The 21452-nt window shown below is 35.4% G+C and overlaps 3 protein-coding genes across 3 annotated transcripts; 1 reads left to right on the forward strand and 2 right to left on the reverse strand.

Moving 5' to 3' along the window:
- Positions 1–397: 397 nt before the first annotated feature.
- Positions 398–7970, reverse strand: LOC145628794 (E3 ubiquitin-protein ligase IPI1-like). The gene is made up of 6 exons (XM_081681199.1): positions 7498–7970; positions 6076–6242; positions 3766–3818; positions 2454–2479; positions 1978–2365; positions 398–1300 (listed from the first exon to the last, which is right to left on the reverse strand). Exons 1-6 carry the CDS (start codon positions 7652–7654, stop codon positions 847–849), a joined length of 1245 nt encoding a protein of 414 aa, XP_081537325.1. The 5' UTR covers positions 7655–7970; the 3' UTR covers positions 398–846.
- Positions 7971–11980: 4010 nt separating this feature from the next.
- Positions 11981–14094, forward strand: LOC145628795 (translationally-controlled tumor protein homolog). The gene is made up of 5 exons (XM_081681200.1): positions 11981–12139; positions 12890–12963; positions 13066–13194; positions 13274–13431; positions 13743–14094. Exons 1-5 carry the CDS (start codon positions 12112–12114, stop codon positions 13858–13860), a joined length of 507 nt encoding a protein of 168 aa, XP_081537326.1. The 5' UTR covers positions 11981–12111; the 3' UTR covers positions 13861–14094.
- A 1217-nt stretch (positions 14095–15311) lies between these two features.
- Positions 15312–21240, reverse strand: LOC145626553 (26S proteasome regulatory subunit 6A homolog). The gene is made up of 10 exons (XM_081679004.1): positions 20938–21240; positions 20688–20804; positions 19160–19267; positions 18445–18636; positions 18168–18359; positions 16320–16438; positions 16084–16171; positions 15875–15994; positions 15650–15790; positions 15312–15555 (listed from the first exon to the last, which is right to left on the reverse strand). Exons 1-10 carry the CDS (start codon positions 21064–21066, stop codon positions 15478–15480), a joined length of 1284 nt encoding a protein of 427 aa, XP_081535130.1. The 5' UTR covers positions 21067–21240; the 3' UTR covers positions 15312–15477.
- Positions 21241–21452: the final 212 nt, after the last annotated feature.

Raw genomic sequence — 21452 nt, forward strand, 5'->3', positions numbered from 1 at the left:
AATTTACGATAAAGATCATATTAAAATTAAAATTAAAAAGAAAATTTAATTTTTAACACCAGACCAGATTTGTTTTTTTATTTTATTAAACAAAAAAAAAAACACTTTTAACACCACAACAAAAATTTAAAATTGTTAATAAACCTCCATTATCACCTTCCTTCTTACCTCTATGACCATCTATTCAATCACCTACTTGAATTCAATCACCTACTTGAATTTTATTCTCTTTTCATTATCAGTGCTTATATGATCTTTTAAAGGTTTTTTCTCCTAAACATGTCTCATCTGACCTCATTAATTCTTAAACAACTAGAATTTAGGTGATTAAGTCAAGACCTAAAGACTAATGACTCTAGCCTACTTTGAACCTACTTATCAATGCCATTACTTCTAGTTAGAACTGAAAAAATATGAAAAGAGATAATGGTTCAAAACTTCTTGAATTTTTGCATACAATTAACACAAATATACGGGGATAAGTTAACATGCAACAGAATTCAGTCCCCCCTTTCTCACAAACCTTCAGGCATTCTAGCAAGACAACCCCAATTCGCTTTCTAAGGCAACAGACACCTCCGCATAAACCATCGGTCATCTACGATTCAATGTCTTATCCTAAATACCCTCGAGGCTTAAGCTTTCTATGAAGCCACTGCCAGAAAGGACCATTTCAGGATCCACTCAACAGCATATAGGAGTCTCGCTTTTCCAAGCGAAACATCAAATAAAACCATTCTGCATCATTTCACACATTACATATTTCATTGGTTTCTGCAGTTGTAATATTGGCAATTTGTTTTCCGCTTTCACCCAATAACGGAAAAAAGGATAGAATGTGTGGTCTTACGACCGATTTTGTGATGGTGTCCGTTCAGATCCATGTCGTTGGCGGAAACTGCTGGACCCACCAACAACCTGGTGGGGAAGCCAATTGGAGTCTCTATCACCCTGAGTTAATGGGAAAGAACTCAAATGGTCTCTTTCCCACCCATGGAACCTGCTAGATATTGGATTCTCCGCTTCAGGAAAGCTCCGAGTGGATGTACCTGATGGGTATACAAAAAAGCCTCCATTCATCTGATCAGATGATGAGGGAATTGGGGCCCCTTGGGACAAACCTCTATGGCCACTGGATCTTCTTGTATTGGACATGATGGGTGCACGCATGGGCGGGGAGCTGCTGGGTGGCTGAAAATATGCCTGAAGAGCTTGTACACGATCACGAGCTCGAGCCGCACTGCCTGGATATGGTGGAATCATAGATGAGGTGACAGAACTTCCAACCCTGCTGCCAGAACTGTGATAATAAAATAACAAGCAGTCATTAGAGGAAACACAAAAGTGGTCAAACAAAGTTTGTCATCAAGCCCAATCAGTTATACAATAGTAACACCCTGGTGTTTCAACCAACAAAGGAGAGATGATGATGTGTACACAGAATTAGAAATTGCCTGACAAGCTCCCTAAACAAGATGGTAAAAATTGATGTTGAAAAGACAGCAAACATTGTCACATCTAACATAATGAACAAACACATCTCATTTTGGGAGAGCAAATGTGAATCACCCAAAGCAAAAAATGGGAAAAGGCAGCAGGAGAGCCATGGTTGTCTCTCTAAAAAGACTTGAAAATCAATATAAGGCTGCTTTACTAGATTAAAGACTGTAGTATTTGTGGAATTGTGGTAGAAATTTTACCGAGAATAAATCAGTTTCAAGTAGGAGACAACTCAGTAATTTTCGAAAACAAAATCCTTAATCCTTTCCATTGAAAATTCTATATTATCTGATAGTCGGTGCTTTTCTGAAGTCCAGCTTATTTTCCCTTATCCTTCAACAAGTAGGCTAGATTAAATAGCCCGAGCAGCTGGACCAATCCCATAAAGGCCCTAAAAGCTAAGTAAAGCTTAAAAATAAACTTCTAAACAAATAACGACCAGGCCAAAGGAGGATTGCCATGGTTGTCAGCACATACCTGTGGCTTACAACAAATGGATGGACAAATGACCCTGATCTTGACAAATCAGAATTCACCCGTGAGGATCTCGAAGTCAAAGATGGAGCTGAAGGTTGATCAGAAGCACCCATCCGATTTCCATTAGAAGAAAAGCTCAAGGACTGTTGCTCCCAACCATGATAATGGGGGTCCATGGCAGCAAAGGCATAAGAAGCTGGCATTTCACTGGGTCCAGATGGCCCTCCCCAGCGATTATTAAAATTGGAGCCATCAGATACACTTCCAACAGAGTTTGAGGATGAGGAATGGATTGGTCCATAATATGCTACATAAGGGCATTGATGTGTAGAAGATGAAACAGCCGTATGTTCAGCATAGACAGCTTGTTGACCCAAAAAATCATGATCTGTAAAAGCAAAAGAAATTTTAATAATTGAAATACCACCGTAGTCAAAACGTTATCAGCAAAAGGCGAATGCAAAAACAAAACTTACAAGGAGTAGATGGGAACTCTCCTTCCCTGCAAAGATAAGAAAAGTAACTCATCAAGAAACAGTCATCGATCAACAATAGAGTAAAACTGGCAGATCACTCATCAGATAGTCAAATACATAGATTATAACATGGAGATCCAACAAAATAATGGCCAAGAGCCCAGTTAACCAAGAAAGACATCACAATCTTAAAGTAGGACAACGCAGAGGCACACTACATCTTGAATCAAGGAAAATCATGCAAAAACAACAAAGCCCAATTGGAAACAGCTACACTGGATCAATGGTGTTCATATAATAATCACACTCACTCCTAGCATGAGTTCAATGTAAACCAGTGAACCACTCATGATACAGACATGGATTGGAACATATAGTTTAAATTGGTAAGATTTCATGACACATGGACAGAGTGTAATGACATGAGATGCTATTAAGTTTTAAGTAATGCATGGCGAGCAAATTTTGGGACGATTAATATAATTACATCATTGATCGATGATTGAAACAAAATAGATTAAAGAGGGCAGCTTGAATGATATATGTTGCTCTAAATGCAGAAAAAACTGACAAAAAAAGGTGGTTAACTAGTGACCGAACAGAACAAAAACATTACACCATCATATCCCTCATACCAGTTCCAAAGAGAAACAGTATGAGCCATGTGAGCAATGATGCATCTAGCTGAGAGCTATAGTCTTGAAGAGCATGAGAGCCACTCGGAGCCTTGGAGAGGCTTTTAGTTAACTTACAGAAACCCCGTTATTATACATAATGTTAATAAGATATATTGATCACAAAACCAAACTAACAAGCGTCTGTATTAGTTTGAAGTGTCCGAGAGTCTTATCAACACTGAATGTTCCTAGACGGGGCAGAAGTAATTTAAGATGCAATAAAGGATCAAAATCCATAGCACATCTATTGATCTATTGTCGCAATCATCTTTAAGGGCATATAACATAAAAATGGTAGTCTTTATGTGCAAGTGTTTAAGACAGTTTTCAAACTAAAAACCAGAACTAATCCAGTTCAAGGCTGGGTCAGGTCATCCTAATAGGCTTTAACAAAGCAACAAATCCAACTGAGAAACCTTGAGCTAGAGCTGCATACAGGCAAGCATGACTACAGCTCAATAAGCAGCACAACTCTGCTCTACAAAGTTGCATCAACCAGGGTTGGGGAAATAGTTGATCACAGAGACATTAAAAAGATAAAAATAGCAAACAAACTAAAAAAAAAAAGCCAAGAAATCTAGAAAACATCGAGTATAAAAGGATCCTAAATTCCTAATTTGTGAAGGCATGCTTACTCAAAAGAGGGAATCCGTGAAAACGCAGGTAATGGACACCACTGAAGACCAAACTGCACATGGAAACAACAAACAAATCAAAGTAAATAAACCTTTGCATATCAAAGCATTTACAGCTAATTGTCTTAGTATGGTATTGTGGAGAGATTAACAAAAGAAACAAACTTATTGCTTTATGAACAGTTATAATGTAGAATACTAATGATATGAACCAGAAGGTATGTAAATCCAGCAAAGCTGAAGGAAGCTTCATCAAGGATACTCCAACAAAAAATCCCTAAATTATAAATACACAAATATCCCTGCATCAGCAATACAACAGCAGACAATAACGGGATCTTTAAGAGGCTTAAAGAGATGCAAATTATTCACAATGAGAAAAGAAACAATCATGTAGGGTCATCACAACAGTCAACACTCTAGAACTAAATTAGAGCTTCAATTACTATCGATAGCCTAAAAAATATATAAGTCCACAATATGCACCCTTCAAACAAGAACAACCACATTTCTTTAGGGGCAGGATTGGGTCCTTCCTTAAAGCCCAAATAAATTAAACACATCCGACCTTTATACATCCTCAATATAGTGAGGAAGAAGCAAAGCAGGTAAATAATTTCAGTTTCTTTGATTTGACTGCAAACAATGCAACATTTCCTAAATTTTCTCAAGGTTGTTGAGCACAAATAAGACAGTAATTGGTCAGTACACATGAGCATTCAACATTATATTGTGGTTGAAAACTCAATTTCCACAAAAACCACAGATATGTGAGCTACTGTGTCGATAAATAAAACTATATCTGAGCAACAAATGAATGCTTTCCACTTCATATATTATAAGAATCCCTCATCAATCTCACTCTACGCCAGGCCAGGCCTTAAAGCAAAAGATTGGCTCTTGAATTTTGGTAATAAAAAGTGGAGTTAGATATAAACCTACACATTTACAATACACTGAGATGCTTTAGTTTTCCAAACCGATGCCCCACTACCCTTACTCCAAGGGACCCCCAAACGGCCAAACTGCAGGGGCATCTTACTTTCAAGTTACTAACAAAGTATTTTGAGTAAATGAGAGGAAATGGGAAATTTGCTAGAAGTAAAAATCAGATCAATTTCTTGTCTTACATCTAAGGAAATAAATTATAATAATCCTTTTCAATCATGGTTCCAAATTCTTGTAAGATTAGATTTGCTTGCCCTAAAAAATGACCATCACCAGAGAAACTGGGAAGACTCTTTAACTCACTCTGACCCATCGTTTTCCAACCAACCAAATACTCTCCTTCCATTCCACTTATCTACTATGTATCCTCAATGTCTCATAAATCCTCAAAGCCCTCTATTCCACTCAATAATTTAACACCCATGACCTTTGATCAAGACTCGAGGGCTTGCACATTGATCCTAATAGTGGGAACCAAGGTTGATTCTTTGTTTTTATTTTTAGTAGCTACTGATATTGTCAGAATAGTGGCAGAGATTTTGACATCAAGGGTGGGGCTCAGGGGCTGTTGGGTAAGAAAGTGGGGTGGCTGTGGATGGTTGGGGCTTGAGAAAAAGGTGTTAAACTTAGGCAGCCGAGTGTTATGATAAACAAAATTTAAAAGGTTGAATAAAAAATTCCCATAAACTTATTGCTTCAAAATAAGCAGATGACAACCCAAGAGTCACCGGACACCAATTTTGTTAATGAAAAAGAAATGACTAATAGTAACCAAATATATGGATTATAAATGAGGAGTGTGCAATCCACACTACAGCAAGTCGGTGGATCTATTGGTGCGTTAAATGAATATACACTCTGCTTTATTTTGAGTAAGCTTGAGTGCGCAATCCACAATTTATTGAGACCATGTAATTCACTCTACTTTATTTTAAGAAATGTCAAGTGTATATAGTTGCATGAATACACACCCAAATTTTTTAAAATAAAGCAGAGCGAATTACATAGTCTCAGTTTTGGGGGCAGTGGAGGAAGTACATAGAGCCAAGAGAATGACTATTAAGCACATGAGAAGTCTTATGAATAAATGTCAACTCATAGGCAAGATTAAGTTGTCAGATAACAAAAAAGAAGCAGCCAGCCGAAATGAACAGAAAAGGCTGAATAGCTTTACTAAATTACTAACATTAATGTTCATGCGCATACAATGCTAAGTACCCAAGGAAAATATGAACATAGCTTGACTCGAAGTTGATATAAAATAAAGCAACCATTTTGATGCTCATAAAAACTGACAAACTATTTTTTATACTGACTATGATAAATAAACTTATATTGATCAAGATATCTGTAAATAAGTACCATCTCAGAGTAGTTTAGGTCATAAAGATCCTCATCATGGGGCCAGTCATCCATCATATCCGTAAATGAACGACAACCATTGGAAAAAAGCCATTGACCTTTCTCAATCTTCCGACAGTTTGGGCATTGCATTGATCCCTTGATATTGAAAGCAGAACCGATGCAATCTGCAGATCACCGCAGTTTATAAATATAGAATTGAAATATCAGCAAAGACAAATAGAGTAACACCACATGAAGCAGACCATCTACTACACAAGCAGCTTCCAAAATATTCAACATTGAAAAAACAATAACAGCATCAATTATTAGAAGTCGTGAGCATACTCAGAATAAACAACAATTTTCTCATGACGGAGGAAGAAATGGGAGAAAAAATCCCACAACCTTGTTTCAAAGCTTCCAAGGTTTAATTTTTCTTCTCCTACAATTCCTCGGAACAATTTTCACACATCTCCAAGCTAAAGCATTTGAATGCCTACTAACATGTCCTAATAACCTAAGTCTTATTTCCAGCATCTTAACATCAAAATGTAACAACCCAATTATTAGTATCATTTGTAATAACCTAACTCTTCTAATTTAACTACAAGACTGATAAGGTATCCTCATCTCTTATAACTTAAGATATCTTAAGCCCCGACCCTTTGTCTCATTAGAGTTGTCGATTAAGTTTGGCAGATATTTTGAGGAAGCCTTGTCATTTAAGCCATCCCTACTTTCTCCAAAATTACACTTCAGGCACATTATCGACTCTACAAAGTCCCTTCAAAGTTCTCACTTGCCATTGACACCGTGATTAATTACAATTACCATAGCAATGAATTGAAACAGAGCATAGACAAATAGGCTAATTGCTTTGATGATCCATGTAAAGTTCTACCTTCTGAAGTTGTGATGAGAAAGAATTAAGGACAAAATCATATGATCATATCACTAAGAAATCACGATATTCAACACAGGTTCACGAAACACTACAAATTAAGGACATACTCAGATGATCATGGAATACTAGAAGGCATGAGAGCATGAGGGACAAGAGTTAGCCGGCAATCGCCCCGTGTTGCCCATAATACTAATCTTACAGGTTAACATCAATCCATAACTCACAACTCTCACGCTTAAATATTTTAAGAATAGCATTAACCACCCATCCAATCCATGCAAAACTTCAAGCTCAATTTAATATTGTGATCATCTTTCTCAACAACCCAATTGCCTTAAATTAATTCCCCCCAATCATGCACCAACCCCAACCACTAATTTTCCTAATTCCCAACTTATGTATTCAATTCTACCAGTTTTCAAGATAATCAGTAGCATAATCAATACAATTTCCGGCAAAATTCAGCACAAGAATCGGATCAAACAAGCAGCAAAACTAAAAACCTAGATCTCAAATTGGTTGACAAAAACACATACCCAGATGAAATTCGTGACCACATTGAAGCTTAGCCCAAGATCTATCACCATTGTCGGTGACAGGTTCGAGACAAATTGAGCAAGAAACATTGGATGAACTCAAAGATTTACCCCCACCATCAGCATCATCAATTGTATCGGATTCATCAAGTCCCATGACGTTATAATTAAGTTTAAATCCTCCCCCAATTCGATTAAGGAAACCCTAATTCATAAGTTTCCGAAAGATTCGATTATCACACACCCCAGAACAATCAAGCATAAAAATTAAAATTAAGATTAGAATTGAACAGTTTATTTCCGGTAGAATTGAATTGTTGGTAGAATCAAAGTAGAATCGTGAATCCAGAAGATAAGATTAAAGGGATTTTAATGGGGGAATGTGTGGTGAAGCAGTGGGGTGGTGTTGGAAAGAGGGGAAGGATGGAGGAGAGAGAAAGAAGACATAGATTATGGAAAACTGGAGGAGTTTGTGAGAAATGGGGACCCACCGTCAATATATTGTCTTAATCTATATACGTACTCCTTCGGTATATTTAACTGCCCCAGTTTAACTTTTAAGTTTTCACGTCCGTTACTGTAAAACTTTAATAGTTTAACTAATACATACAGAGTAATATTTTTAAGGAAATTTTGTCTAAAACTAGATAGGGTCATTTGTGAACAACTACCCATTTTTTTCTATTTGTTTAAAACTATCCGAAAGTTTCAAAACGTTTGGGTAGCACTACCCATTGACTTTTCTGTCCAATTAAGTCGGAATTAGGCCTAATTTTTCACTTTTCCCGCTTAATTAACTCCCCTAAATGCCATTACCTTCTCTCTCCTCCCTAATTAACTTCCCTCAATTTTCACTCAAAAAATCCAAGAGCATATACTCAATCAATTGAACACAAATTCTCAATTATTCATATAACTAAGGCAGCTAAACGCGCGCAATGCGCGCGTCATAGCTAGAAGGTTTTTTTGGTTTGGCTTATAAATCACAAATTTAGTTAAATTAGCTATAAGAGAAAATATATAAACAACTATGTGGGTAGTATAAATGTTCAAGATAATTAACATTAATGAAACCATAAAAGTAAATAAATATTTTAGAGGGTATAGTTGTCTAAACACTAATCATTAAAAGTAACTTGTACATATTAATGAGGGTATGTATGTAAATGCACATTTTGAAGGGTATAATTGGCATTAGACTATTCATAAGAGTAGTTTTCTACTTTTTATAAGGTAGGGATGTTTCACACTTACCTTTTAATTCATTATTTGTTGTATTTTTTTTACAAGTTTGAATTTATCGCAATTAACATAATTAGGGTGTAAATTAGTGATTCGGATTAGGGTTTATGGGTTCCAAAAAATTGGGGGTTTTGATTTTTAAGGTTTAGGGGTTCAATTGAGTTGTAGATTTCGATTATTTTGACTTTGAGATTGAATTCAATTGCATTTTAATTACTAATTGCCCATTGTAATTGGTAGGATGCCTAATTGGCCATTGTAATTGGTAGGATGTCTAAATTTTGAGGGTTTTGATTTCTAGGATTTAGGGGAAGTTAATTAGGGATGAGAGAAAGGTAATTAGGGTAGTTAATTAAGTGGGAAAAGTGAAAAAGTGGGTCTCATTAACGTTTTTTTTTTTTTACGGAAAAGGTTAATGGTTAGTGTTACCCAAACGTTTTGTAACTTTCGAGTAGTTTTAAACAAATAGAAAAAAATGGGTAGTTATTCACAAATGACCCTATCTTTAGGATAGTTTTAGACAAAATTTCCTATTTTTAAATTACTCGTATTCATTTGGATCACTGCGGTTTTCTGTTTTTTGGTTTTTTGTTTTTTATAAGTATATTATATATGTCATATAATGAATCAAAAATTATTTTGACTGATTAAAATCATGATAATTTTGAAAACTGACAACAGAAAAGTGAAAACACATATTTCTTGTTTTCTGTTTTTGATTTTTAGTTTTCAAAAAAAAAGGAAACTGAAAACCAAAAATGATGCCAAACAAACTCCAATCAGTTCAGTTTAATTCAACTCATATTTTTCTTCTCTCGTAAAATATTCATTTCATCTTTATTCAGTTCAACTCTAATCGATTTAGTTTAGTTCATTTCAGCTCAACTCGGTTCAGTAAATGTGAACAGACCCTATATTGTATGGCGTACTAAGTTTATAAATATGAGTTGTTCTTGAACTTAAGCACGGTTCACTTCATCTTATAAAAAGTAATATTCAATAAAAATAATTTCACTTCAGCAAAAGTAATATTAGTTAAGTAAAAAAAGTTTTATTCAGTACAAAACAGTAATTTAAGACTTAGTAAAAATGATTTCAATTCAGTAAAAATAATTTAAGTTCAGCAAAAATAAGGTGAAGTGAGCAAGACTTAAAATTATTTTTATTAAATTATATTATATTTATTGAAATTAGATGGATTTAAATTAAACTTGAATTTTTTTTATTTATTTTTTTTTAGCTAAACTTAACTTTATTTATTGAAAATTTAAATTAATTTTATTTAGCTTAATTTTTTTCATTAAGATTATATTCTATTGCTTAAAACAAAATTACAAAAATCCTCAATTGTAACCTTTAATTTTTGCTACCCTAAAATGATAGCCCCATTTTTTATTTTAAAAAAAAAAAACAAAAAAAAAAAAAAAACCTACAAAATGACACAAATCATAAAATTTTCAATAACACGTTAAAACATAAATAAACACTTAAATGTCAATTGTCATCATCACCGGTCTACCTCCTTACAACGTCCATCTCCACCACCATGGAACCCCCTCTGGCTCTCCACCTACTAGCCTTCTCCCTCTCGATCTATCTCCTTCATTGATACTAACACGAAACCCCAATACTTATCCCTTAACCTGAAATCAAAGATGAAACTTCAATCCCCACCCATTACTCAACCCAAAACCCTAGCTCTAACAACCAACCCCTAACCTGATCCAAAACTCAAACCCTAAATCCCCACCCTTACGGCCTTACTCGACCTGAAATCCCAATTGCCGACCAGGAGCGAGTAGGGGTCTGACCCCCTTACATTTTTTATAAGCTGTATGCTATAAGTAATATGTTGTCCAATAAATGCACACATAAAGTTTTGATCTAATGGTTAAATACGGAGTATGTTCTTATTAGCTCATGAGAAATATTCGCCTCTAACGATCAAATTAGAAATCGAAAACTAAATATATAAATAGAGAAAAAAAAAAGTTGAAGCATTTTGGGACTGTGTCTTGAATATTGCAATAATGTGGCTGGATTGGCTGCCCAATGAGAGAACGACATGTGCCCCTGTGGGAGGGTGGGAGGAGGAGAGAAGGGGGCACTGTCGTACAATGTTTACTTGGAGTAGTTAGCTTTTAAGCCTTTCATCATTAATTTCTTTTTAATGTCACATGTCACGCTCTAGTTATTTTGGCCTGTGTTGGTACCACGAGTCAATCAGCTTGAGATTAGACCATCCGACCATGTGTTGCACTCTAGTTACCCATTTTTGTAGGAGAGAACTGTCATATCAATCTAAAACCTCTCAGGTCAACTTGATATCGGTTAGCGGACTACACACATTGAGAGTGACGGACTATGCCTTACGTGCTAGTAGATTATTTATCTTGTTACGTATCATGCATGTATGGCCCTAGTTTATTAGATGAAACCCAAACTACTTGGTTCATTGTCATCGTTGTTTGTTTTCTTAAATGATTAAAAAATGATAAGGGCAACAATTGATTGATGGATATAAACTTTGAGAAAATTGGATATCAAAAGTAGTCTTAAATCTTAATAAGGGAATACAAGCAATTTGGCCTTTTGGCCCTCAAAACTTGAGAATACAACAAAGTTATAGTGAATCTTAGACTCATGACTACTCCAACTTGATTAATCCCTTTGGAGACCAATTCTACTTACGCACCTTTAATACAGAGATCGATATAGCGACACTTCAATAACATGGGATTTGCTTTAGTGGTATATACTCAACCTGAATTTTACATATTGTATCTTATTAATTAATATGAAATTATCATATATGAACATATTAACTTTTATTTTACCTTATCTAATCTCACCACCCCTTATCCTTTGTATCAGTTCATTTGTACTAATGAACAATTATTTTGAACATGTTAAGTTTCAAACCAATTAATATATGGTGAGAAAAACCTTTATAGAGATGAAATGAAACAAACTAGTTACGAATATGACATTTTTCTGCCTTATAATATGAGACCGTCTCATACCAAAAAGCGAAATCTAGAAATGTCACAATTTTATTGTGTGAAAGTTCAAGTCCAAGTCCAAGTCCAATTATAGAAAGAGTTGCACACTTGCACAAAGGGAGTACTAGTAGAAGAGAGGTGTTCAAAATACTCCGTAGTAAAATAAAAAAATTTAAAAAAAAAAATAAATTTGAGAAATATTCCTGAGAACAAAGATAATATACTAAAACCCTAGATATATAAATATAGAAAGGGAGTGCACCACTGAAACTTCTCTCTTGTTCACAGCCTTTTTCTCCTCCTCTCTTGGTTGCGTAACGAATCTCAATTCACTGTTTCAAGGTAGGAGAGAGAGAAAAAGTCTGCAACCATGCTCGTTTACCAGGACCTCATTAGCGGTACTTATTCTCTCTCTTCCTTTTTTTTTTCCCAATTTTTTTGGGTAATATTGTATGTATTTTTCTGGGTATTTGGAATTTCTGTTTGATTTAGTGTTCTTTACTATTGATTTTGTATTTGACTGGAAAGTTAGGGTTTTAATTTTGTGGGGTTTATTTGGTTGATTGGATAGATTGCGATTTACTGTAGCTGCATATTTTTCGTATGCGACAAAGCTTTTGGTTTGATTAGTTGTTGGAATTTATTGTTGATGATTAGATCTAGGTGATTTGATTTATTTACTGGGGGTTTTAGATTTAGGGTTTATAGATTTATTTGGATTTCAAAGTTTATGGAATTGTGATGAAGATTTATCTAATTTTTGATCTATTCAGATAAATAGATCTGGGTTTTGTACGATTTATGTTACAAGATTTCACCTTTTGTGTAATTGAACTGTATATGGAGTTTATCGTTTTTCTTTTTGATCATGTATATTCACATGGGTTTGTTATAGACTTATAGTGAGATTTGATTTATATCTAACTTGCAAAAACTTTGATGGGTATTTTTGGTCGTCTGATCATAATTGAATTTTGTGATTTTTTAATAAATCACTGAAAGCTTTAGGAATAGATATGTAGGAACTCAATTTTAGTATAAAGGCAAACGTTTTAATTTGGAAGTGCTGCTTTTAGATTGTGAGATTTGTTAATCTGTATTTGTTTGATTGTTATCTAATGGATTCATCCTAACCTTGGAATTATTAGGTGATGAGCTTTTGTCCGACTCATACCCCTACAAGGAGCTCTTCAATGGATGCCTTTGGGAGGTAGATGGAAAGGTATGAATCTGTACAAAGCTGTTCATTTCTGTGAGTTTATGAATTATATTTATCGGGTTTGCAACTGAATTGATGTGATATTATGTGTTTATGTACTTGCAGTGGGTTGTTAAAGGTGGTGTTGATGTTGACATTGGTGCCAACCCTTCTGCCGAAGGTGCTGGGGAGGATGAAGGTGTTGATGACCAGGCTGTCAAAGTTGTTGACATTGTCGACATCTTTAGGCTACAGGTAATGGTCGTCTAGTTTTGTGGGTATGTGGGAAGTTGCTAAATAAATATGCCATGTAGCTAATATTCTTGTTTTACAGGAGCAACCTGCCTACGACAAGAAGCAGTTTGTTGCATGGGTAAAGAGATACATCAAGAACCTCACTGCCAAATTAGAGCCTGAGCAGGCTGACGGGTTCAAGAAGAATGTTGAGGCAGCAACCAAGTTTCTCATGTCAAAGCTCAGCGACCTTCAATTGTATGTTTTTATACTCTGACAAACATTACTTGTGATGCTAAATTTGACAATTAATACTTTAAGAAAGGTTGCATGCATTAATCTGAGTGACCTTGCTATATTCAATAGGGTAATGAAACTAGATGTGGTAATTGTGTTAGGATCTAATTAGTTCAGTCTTTGTTGGAGTTGGGTTGAGAGGATGTTTGATACTGTAATATTATGCTGTTGCGTTATTAGTTAATTGCTATGGAAGTGTCATCGCTAGGGTTTAGTATCCTGAATAAGTGGTTATTTACAACAGAATATGCCTAATTATTCGTGCTGTGCAGTTTTGTCGGTGAGAGCATGCATGATGATGGTGCAACAGTCTTTGCTTACTACAAGGAAGGTGCTTCCGACCCAACTTTCTTGTACTTTGCTCATGGCCTGAAGGAAATCAAGTGCTGAGTGAACGAGCTGTGCTAAACATCTCTCAAGAGGTGTTTGACGTAATTTAAGCTTTCTAGGTTAAGCTGTTCTATGTTTTATTTTTGCCGTATTTTTGTTAACTCTTGTTGTCGACTTATTGTATGTTTTGACAATGTGGGATGGTGGCACCAGTTGGTTAGCCTTCCCTCGTGTTACTGTTTTGCTTGATTGAGACTGGATATATTAATATATATACAAGCGATTTGAGAATAAGCAATCTATTTATTGTTGATTGTACAATTCGTTATCTATGCTGCATCTTTGGTCCCTACTCTGTTTCTGATGTAGGCTGGGGTATGTGCATCTGCACTACTTCGTACTTGTCCAAGTATAGCAGTAGAGATTCTCAGGGTATTAGAATTGTGCAAATTAATGGGTGCCGTCTTCTGCCTGCTTAATCTAGTTACATATTGGAATGAGAGCTCATCTATTTATCTTGGGTGTTGCTGAGATATATGTCGTATTTTGCAGCTGAACTGATACGAGGGAAAGGAATTAGAAATTGAATGTGCATCTTATGTTGAAATTTGATGGTATGGGTGTTTAGTTGTTTACCAGAATGCCTCGCGCCATTTTTGTATTTCACATGTATCAGATACATGCTCCATATATGTATTAACTCGTGGATTTAAAGCCTTACCCACCCATGAAGATTTGGGATTTTGTCATACTCATAGGAATATAGGACAACCGATCCTAGTTTCTTAGAAACGGTGGAAAATTTAGTATGATTTGGATCGAAGAAAAGAAAATCTTAAAATATGCGGCTGATGGACATTTATTATTAGCAAACAACATTTTTGACAAAAAGTGCAAATTCAACTTCATCAGTTGTTTAATAAAGAAATTTCAAATTGCATGCTCTATCTCTCATGTCGACATTTTATCAGCCAGTTGGATAGTAAAAAATTGTATAATGCAAACTAGCATTTCATGAAGTCCTTACTCAATGAGTGCAAACTGTGCTACATTAGAGCCTGAGGATTCAAGTTTATGTAGATAAATAAACTCAGCATTCTTGATAAATTCTAGTTTCAGCATTTATGTAGAGATTATACTCACAGAACTTCAATGATGAATTGTGAATGAAAAAAAAAAAAGAAAGAAAATATTCTCAGGTTATAATAGAATCTCAGAAAGTCGTAACTGACTTCCTATATTTAAAAAGGAGCAAGGAGGAGTTCGATACTTGTGGTATATGGAGATGGTAAGTTGGTGACGCTTATAAGTTACGCGTAGATTATTGCCAGACACCAAGCAGCAAGGATTCAATGATCACACAGTCACTATTTTCAGAGGGGATTCATGAAAATGGTTTATTTTTATTTTTAAAAATAAGGGGAAAAACCGAGAACACACTGATATGTCATCTCACGCATAGTCTCGAGTTCTGGCATTTTTAAAAAAAAAAAATCAAAGTACTGAGAAGATGTTGAATTTAAGTAATGCAATAAATCGCAGTTGAATCATCAATGAGCCAAATTTATCATCTATTGAAACTTGGAAAACACCAGGAACGTTTGAGCCACCAAGCTCACCAATGAAAGCCTATTTGCAAAATAGCTAAAATCTGATATTACAGAAGAAAAGAGAGCTCTAAGCATAGTAATTCAAGCTTGCTTTCTTCTTAGCTTGAACTTGAATGATGCCTTCATTGAAGTCTTCATGGTTCACCTGATAAAAAAACAAGGTTAATTTAGCAAGTTTGATGGAGAGAAGGAGAGGGAGACAATTAAGTCAGCAAATTAGCACAGGAGAGAGAAGGCACCTCAGTGGCATCTCGGCGAAGAGCCAACATGCCTGCCTCTACACAGACAGCCTTCAATTGTGCTCCATTGAAATCATCTGTCGACCGAGCTAATTCTTCAAAGTTCACATCTGGGTGAACATTCATCTTCCTTGAATGGATCTGCAACAGAGATCCAATGAAATCGATAAATTGAACAAAAGAGACAAATTTGCCAAAACACTTGGAAATTTCTGGAATACAAACCTGCAGAATTCGGGCTCTAGCCTCCTCAGTAGGGTGAGGAAATTCAATTTTACGGTCCAATCGACCAGAACGCATGAGGGCAGGGTCCAAAATATCAGCCCTATTGGTAGCAGCAATGACCTGGAATATATAAATTGAGATTAAAATTATTACGCAATCTAGAGCATTTGAATTTTTTTTTATTTTTGGGAAAGAGTAAAAAAGTTAACCTTGATCCTTTCATCACTGCTAAAACCATCAAGCTGATTTAGCAACTCTAACATAGTTCGTTGCACTTCTCTATCACCACTCACTTCACTGCAGTGCAAGAAACACATAGCATAAAATTACAATAATGAACCAACACTGAAGATGTATTGGTAGATAACTTGAACCTGCTTTCGATTTCTTGTCAATTTATGGAGCAAAAACAGAACATAGTCTTATTAGTGACAAGATTGCTCACCTGTCGAACCGCTTGGTACCAATGGCATCAATTTCATCAATAAATATGATGCAAGGAGCCTTCTCTTTCGCAAGTTGAAAAGCATCACGTACAAGCTTTGCTCCATCTCCAATGAACATCTAAATCAATTGAAAACAAGAAACTTAGACAACACCTAAATTTGCCACTGCAAAGTTATTTAGGATCTGCCTATAAAATTAAAAATGCATCACATGACAACCTACTTCCACTGTCACTTAATCTTTACATTTGGAATTTTATTTTGTGAGAGAAAAATGGTTAAAGCGTAAAGATTAAAAAGTGACTGAAGGAGCAACAAAAAATTTGTTGTTAAAGAAATCATAGTCATGGATAATCAGATCAGTTAGCAAGCAAGAAATTTTTTAATTGTCCTCGACCTATGAATACACAACAAATTTGAAGCCACATCTAGCCAACAATGTCAACAATTAAAAGAAGTCAACAGTCCATAGCAACTACTACTATTCTTCACCAGCAAAATTACCATCTCCATATGAATAGAACTTAAACATGTTCCACAAAAATGTCTTAGCCACTAAAGTTACTATGAATTGCAGAACATCCATTTTACGAGTGGTCTTCAACTCCAACACTGTTCCTGTATGCATATATCTCCTCTCTTCACTACCTCTCAAGTCCCAACCCAAGCACTCCATGAGCACATACCACATGCTAAAACCCAGATTTTCATCCACTTTCATCACCATTAATTACCAACCTCAAACACCACCAACAAAATTTTCAGGTTGTGATTTATACTGAAAAGTGGAGATAAAAACATGCAGATATAGGGCGATTAGATATTAGAAAGAATAGAATTTGAAATCAAAGGCCTAGATTAATGGTTTATGATCAATTGATCTAAAATATGAAGGTGTCATCAGAGTTGTCCAAATTCAGAAAAAGAGCAGCAAGTACGATGATGAGGTTTCTATGATCTGGAGAAGAGGAAAGACATCATTGATAAAGAGTTAAGGAGTGCTGGTGGAAGATAGGATTGCAGTCATTGCACTGCTGGTTGTCAATCTTCAGGAATCAGGAGGCATTTTAGTGGAGACAATGGTGAAGGTGGAGTGGGGTAGGCTGGTGGGATGTATGGGCCAGGGTCAAGGAGGGAGGAGACGTTACTTTGGTATAATGTGGAGGGAGAACAAGTTTAAGATGAGACATAGTCATTCTTTAAAATAATAAAGGCATTATAATACCTGTTAAAGTTTTATTTAATGAGCAAATGGCTACCCAAGAAACAGTTTGGAGAAGCTTTAAATTTTGTTTCTCAGATTTGGGCTATTTGAGAACCTATTTCTACAAACATCGAACCTCTAAGTAGGACAATTTATCTTTTTTTTTTGCAAGTCTAGAAACCCTTTTCAAAGTTTCAAGAGCTTGACCAAACACTATCTAAGTGGAAGATACAAAATGCCAGATGCCACCAGATTAACAGGATATCGGATCAAGATTAGCAAGGTATAATTTCACACCATAGAAATTGTAATCTATAGGAACTTCCTAATTCATAAATTCCTGCAAATTGTAATCTATAGGAACCCCTCCTAAGTAGAGTTTCATATAATGAATTCAACATAATCTTTAAGTAAGCATTATCAACCCTTCTTGTCCTATAAAGCTGACATATTAACATACTATACAGCCCCGTGATCTGAAAACAGGCAAGTGAGATAAAAAAGGAGCTTCGGTCATCTCTCTAGTAGTGTGTAAATGAATGAAATCAGAAGCAGAAGCAAACTCTTACACAGACCATTCAGAAATAATTTAAACTCTAAACAAGCCTGAATCAGCAGCATCTAATAGCAGAAATAAACAAACCTGGACAAGCTGAGGGCCTGCTAACTTCAGAAAAGTGGCATTTGTTTGTGCTGCACATGCTCTTGCCATGAGAGTTTTCCCAGTCCCAGGAGGACCATAAAGAAGCACTCCTTTAGGTGGACGGATTCCTATTGTCTGGAATCGCTCTTTGTGTGTCATTGGCAAAACTATAGCCTCAACAAGCTCTTGGATCTGTAGAAGAGAGAACAATTATTTATACGTCCAAAAAAAGGGCTAAGTTTAACTAATGGTAGAGAAAACTAGGGGGAAAAATTACCTGTTTCTCTAAGCCTCCAATGTCACTGTAATCTTCAGTAGGTTTCTCATCAACCTCCATTGCCTTTACTCGAGAATCATACTCTGAAGGCAGTGTGTCCAGGATCAGATAACTATCTTTGTTGACTCCAACTAAATCACCAGGCTTTAGCTTGTCAGGATCAACCAGACCAACAACCGGCAGAAATATTGTCTGCAGAGAATCAAAATATAAATGCAAAATTAGTCAGAAGCCCTAAAAATGACACAGCAAATAATTGTTTCTGTTACAAAGTGACATCACAAAGACAAACAAGGGCAGTTTCTATACCAAAAGTTCACATCAACAATGTTTCTAGTTTTTTTTTTTTTTTTTTTTTTTTTTTTTTTTTTTTTTTGTTTTAAAAAAAAAAAAAAAATCAAAGTAAAGTCCAAAAACCCTAATAAGCAAAGCAGTAAAATTGTTAGATCACTTAAATGTAAAGATGTCACAGAACTATAGAAGTACAGAACCTAGACCATCTAAAAAGTAAAAAATAAATAATGTCTCCCCTCCCCTCCCCTCCCCCACACCACGTCACCACCCCCCCCCCCCCCCAAACACCCCCCGGCAAAAAAATAAATAAATAAATAAATTTGTAGCCACAAGCCAATAAAGAACAAATATAGCATACACGTTAATAATTTCAACAACACAAATCCTAAATGACACAGTAAAAGCACTAAGATAAGCACACCTGTCTGGTTGATGTTTTAAGCACAACACACTTTCCTTTTCTTTGCGAGTCAAGATCAATATTAGCACCATCTTCCTCAGCTTCATCTTCTGGATTCATTTCCAAGATCTGTGAGAGATAGGAAAGTAAGAAATTAGGATAGCCAGGTTGCAGTAGCACTATCATAAATCATATATATATGGTCTGCCAATAATCGACCAATTAATGTTAAACCTCTATCAACATTTGACTGATTCATATTTCATGTCCACTAAATGCGGTACATCTCAAAATGGGGCTAGTCTACCATAAGGAGTACTTGAGCAACAAAATATTTATACATAGATGAAGTCCACCAAAGCACATGTAAATACAGATAATTGGGATTATGCAAGATAAGAACTCAGATTGATTAATATCCTTGTTTATTTAAAGAAGATAATAAGGACTCATCAATTTAAATAAAGAACCATTTTATAATACTATCCCCGTTTCTTTTTTATTATCTCATCTAAAATCTTTGTAGATTCTGTTATAAATGGAAGCTAATACTCTCTTAAAAATATAAGGATTAACAAAGCTACATGAGATTTTGTTTAATTCGTCTCAAATGTCTTGATGTGTAATTTTTAAATATTATAATTTTCAAAATGCATAAGAAGATATTTACTTTTGATAATTGAATATGTGCATTGGAATTGTGCAAATAGTGAAATGAGACAATAAAAAGGTATACTATTTTCGGAAATTGGTATTTTGTTACCAAATTAGGCCAAAATATGTAAGCCTTTTGGATGTCACGGTCAAAGAAAAGTAGAAAACTACACTTATGGCATATATAAGAGTACACCATATGCCAGAAATCCAGCAACCCAATTAATCCTCTATAAGCCTTTCAAACATCAAATTATACGGGGACTTTCAGAGAAGAACACTAAGCAGAAGCTTGATTATCCCTTTTTAGCAATAAATTAAGCAACAAACTGATACCAGATCACTAATTACAATCTCAACTAATGTGGATTAAACTACTTCATGATGAACATTACATATGGTGTAAAAATCCGCAACTTAACCTAAACATAAAGTTAATTTTCCTTCTTATTCGTTTTCATTTTACTTGTCATTCAAAATGAGAGGGACACCACAACCCATGCTACACTATGAAGAAGATCAAATCTTAATCTAGCAGGCAATTGACTCCCAGATGATAAGCAACAAAAACAACTCATCTTGCCTTCGAATCCCTCGAATACTCTAAGTAAAGGCAATTGACTCCCAGATGATGAGCAACAAAAATAACTTATCTTGCTCTCGAATACTCCAAGTAACTTAATCGTGACCCCAAGCAAAATTGAATCAGGAGCATACACAATTGAGTTTCTAAAGATCAGTAGTAAAAACCCTAATTGCACATAAGAACAATTTAACAATCAAATCAAATCAACATTCATAAAATTGAAGCTTCTTGAAACTATTTAATAAAATTCACTGAAATTCAATAAACAAAATTAGAATCCAACAAGAAAAATAGAATCACAATCAGTACCTCAACAATATTGCCGACGAGGTAAGGAAGTTGCTTATTAAGCTTGATTTTCTCTTGATTCTCCTTTATCTTCTCCTTGAATGAATCCAATTCTAAAGTCGTCCTCTGCACATCCTCCTATACAACCAAAAACCACAATAAAAAACTCACAATAACAATCCAATCAAACTAATTCACAAAACTTCAAACCCTAAATCGAAATTCCGCCATTATCAAGCTAAAAAGAATAAAAAAAAGCAAAAAAGGTAACCTTAAGGATGCGAATCTCGTTATCGAGAATGCGAGAAGCCCTAACGATGTCTTCAGTGGTCAAATTGGCGAGTTGGTCTTCTTGGAAGTTAGGATCTTCCGACATCGCCGCCGCTGACGCCGACGCCATTGAAGGTACTGGAAGTTTCCGACGAGATGATGCGGCGAAGAGAGAGAAAGACCGGCGAGTGGAGAGAAGGGGCAGAGACTGTGTGTTGCGCAAGAAATGAACCAAAGATTTTATGAAGCGAGAAAGTGTGTTGAGTCGAGTTGTTCGATTTTTTTTTATAGGGTCTCCTGGTTGTGAAATCTTTTTAGTCAAGCAATCTGAAAATGGCTCAATATCTCACATTTGCATAGATATAGAACTAAATGTCGGGGTCGGGTTGGGTCACCTTGAGGTTCTTTTCGGTTATTAGTTGAATAGGGAATAATGGTTAACTCTTAACATTGAAATATAGACCGAATGCTCAAGTGTTTGATCTAAGCACCTAACGTTGAATGGGCACGGGTTTG

Source organism: Chenopodium album, chromosome 4 (genome assembly GCF_948465745.1).
Source record: "Chenopodium album chromosome 4, dcCheAlbu1.1, whole genome shotgun sequence".
Taxonomy (NCBI): Eukaryota; Viridiplantae; Streptophyta; class Magnoliopsida; order Caryophyllales; family Amaranthaceae; genus Chenopodium; species Chenopodium album.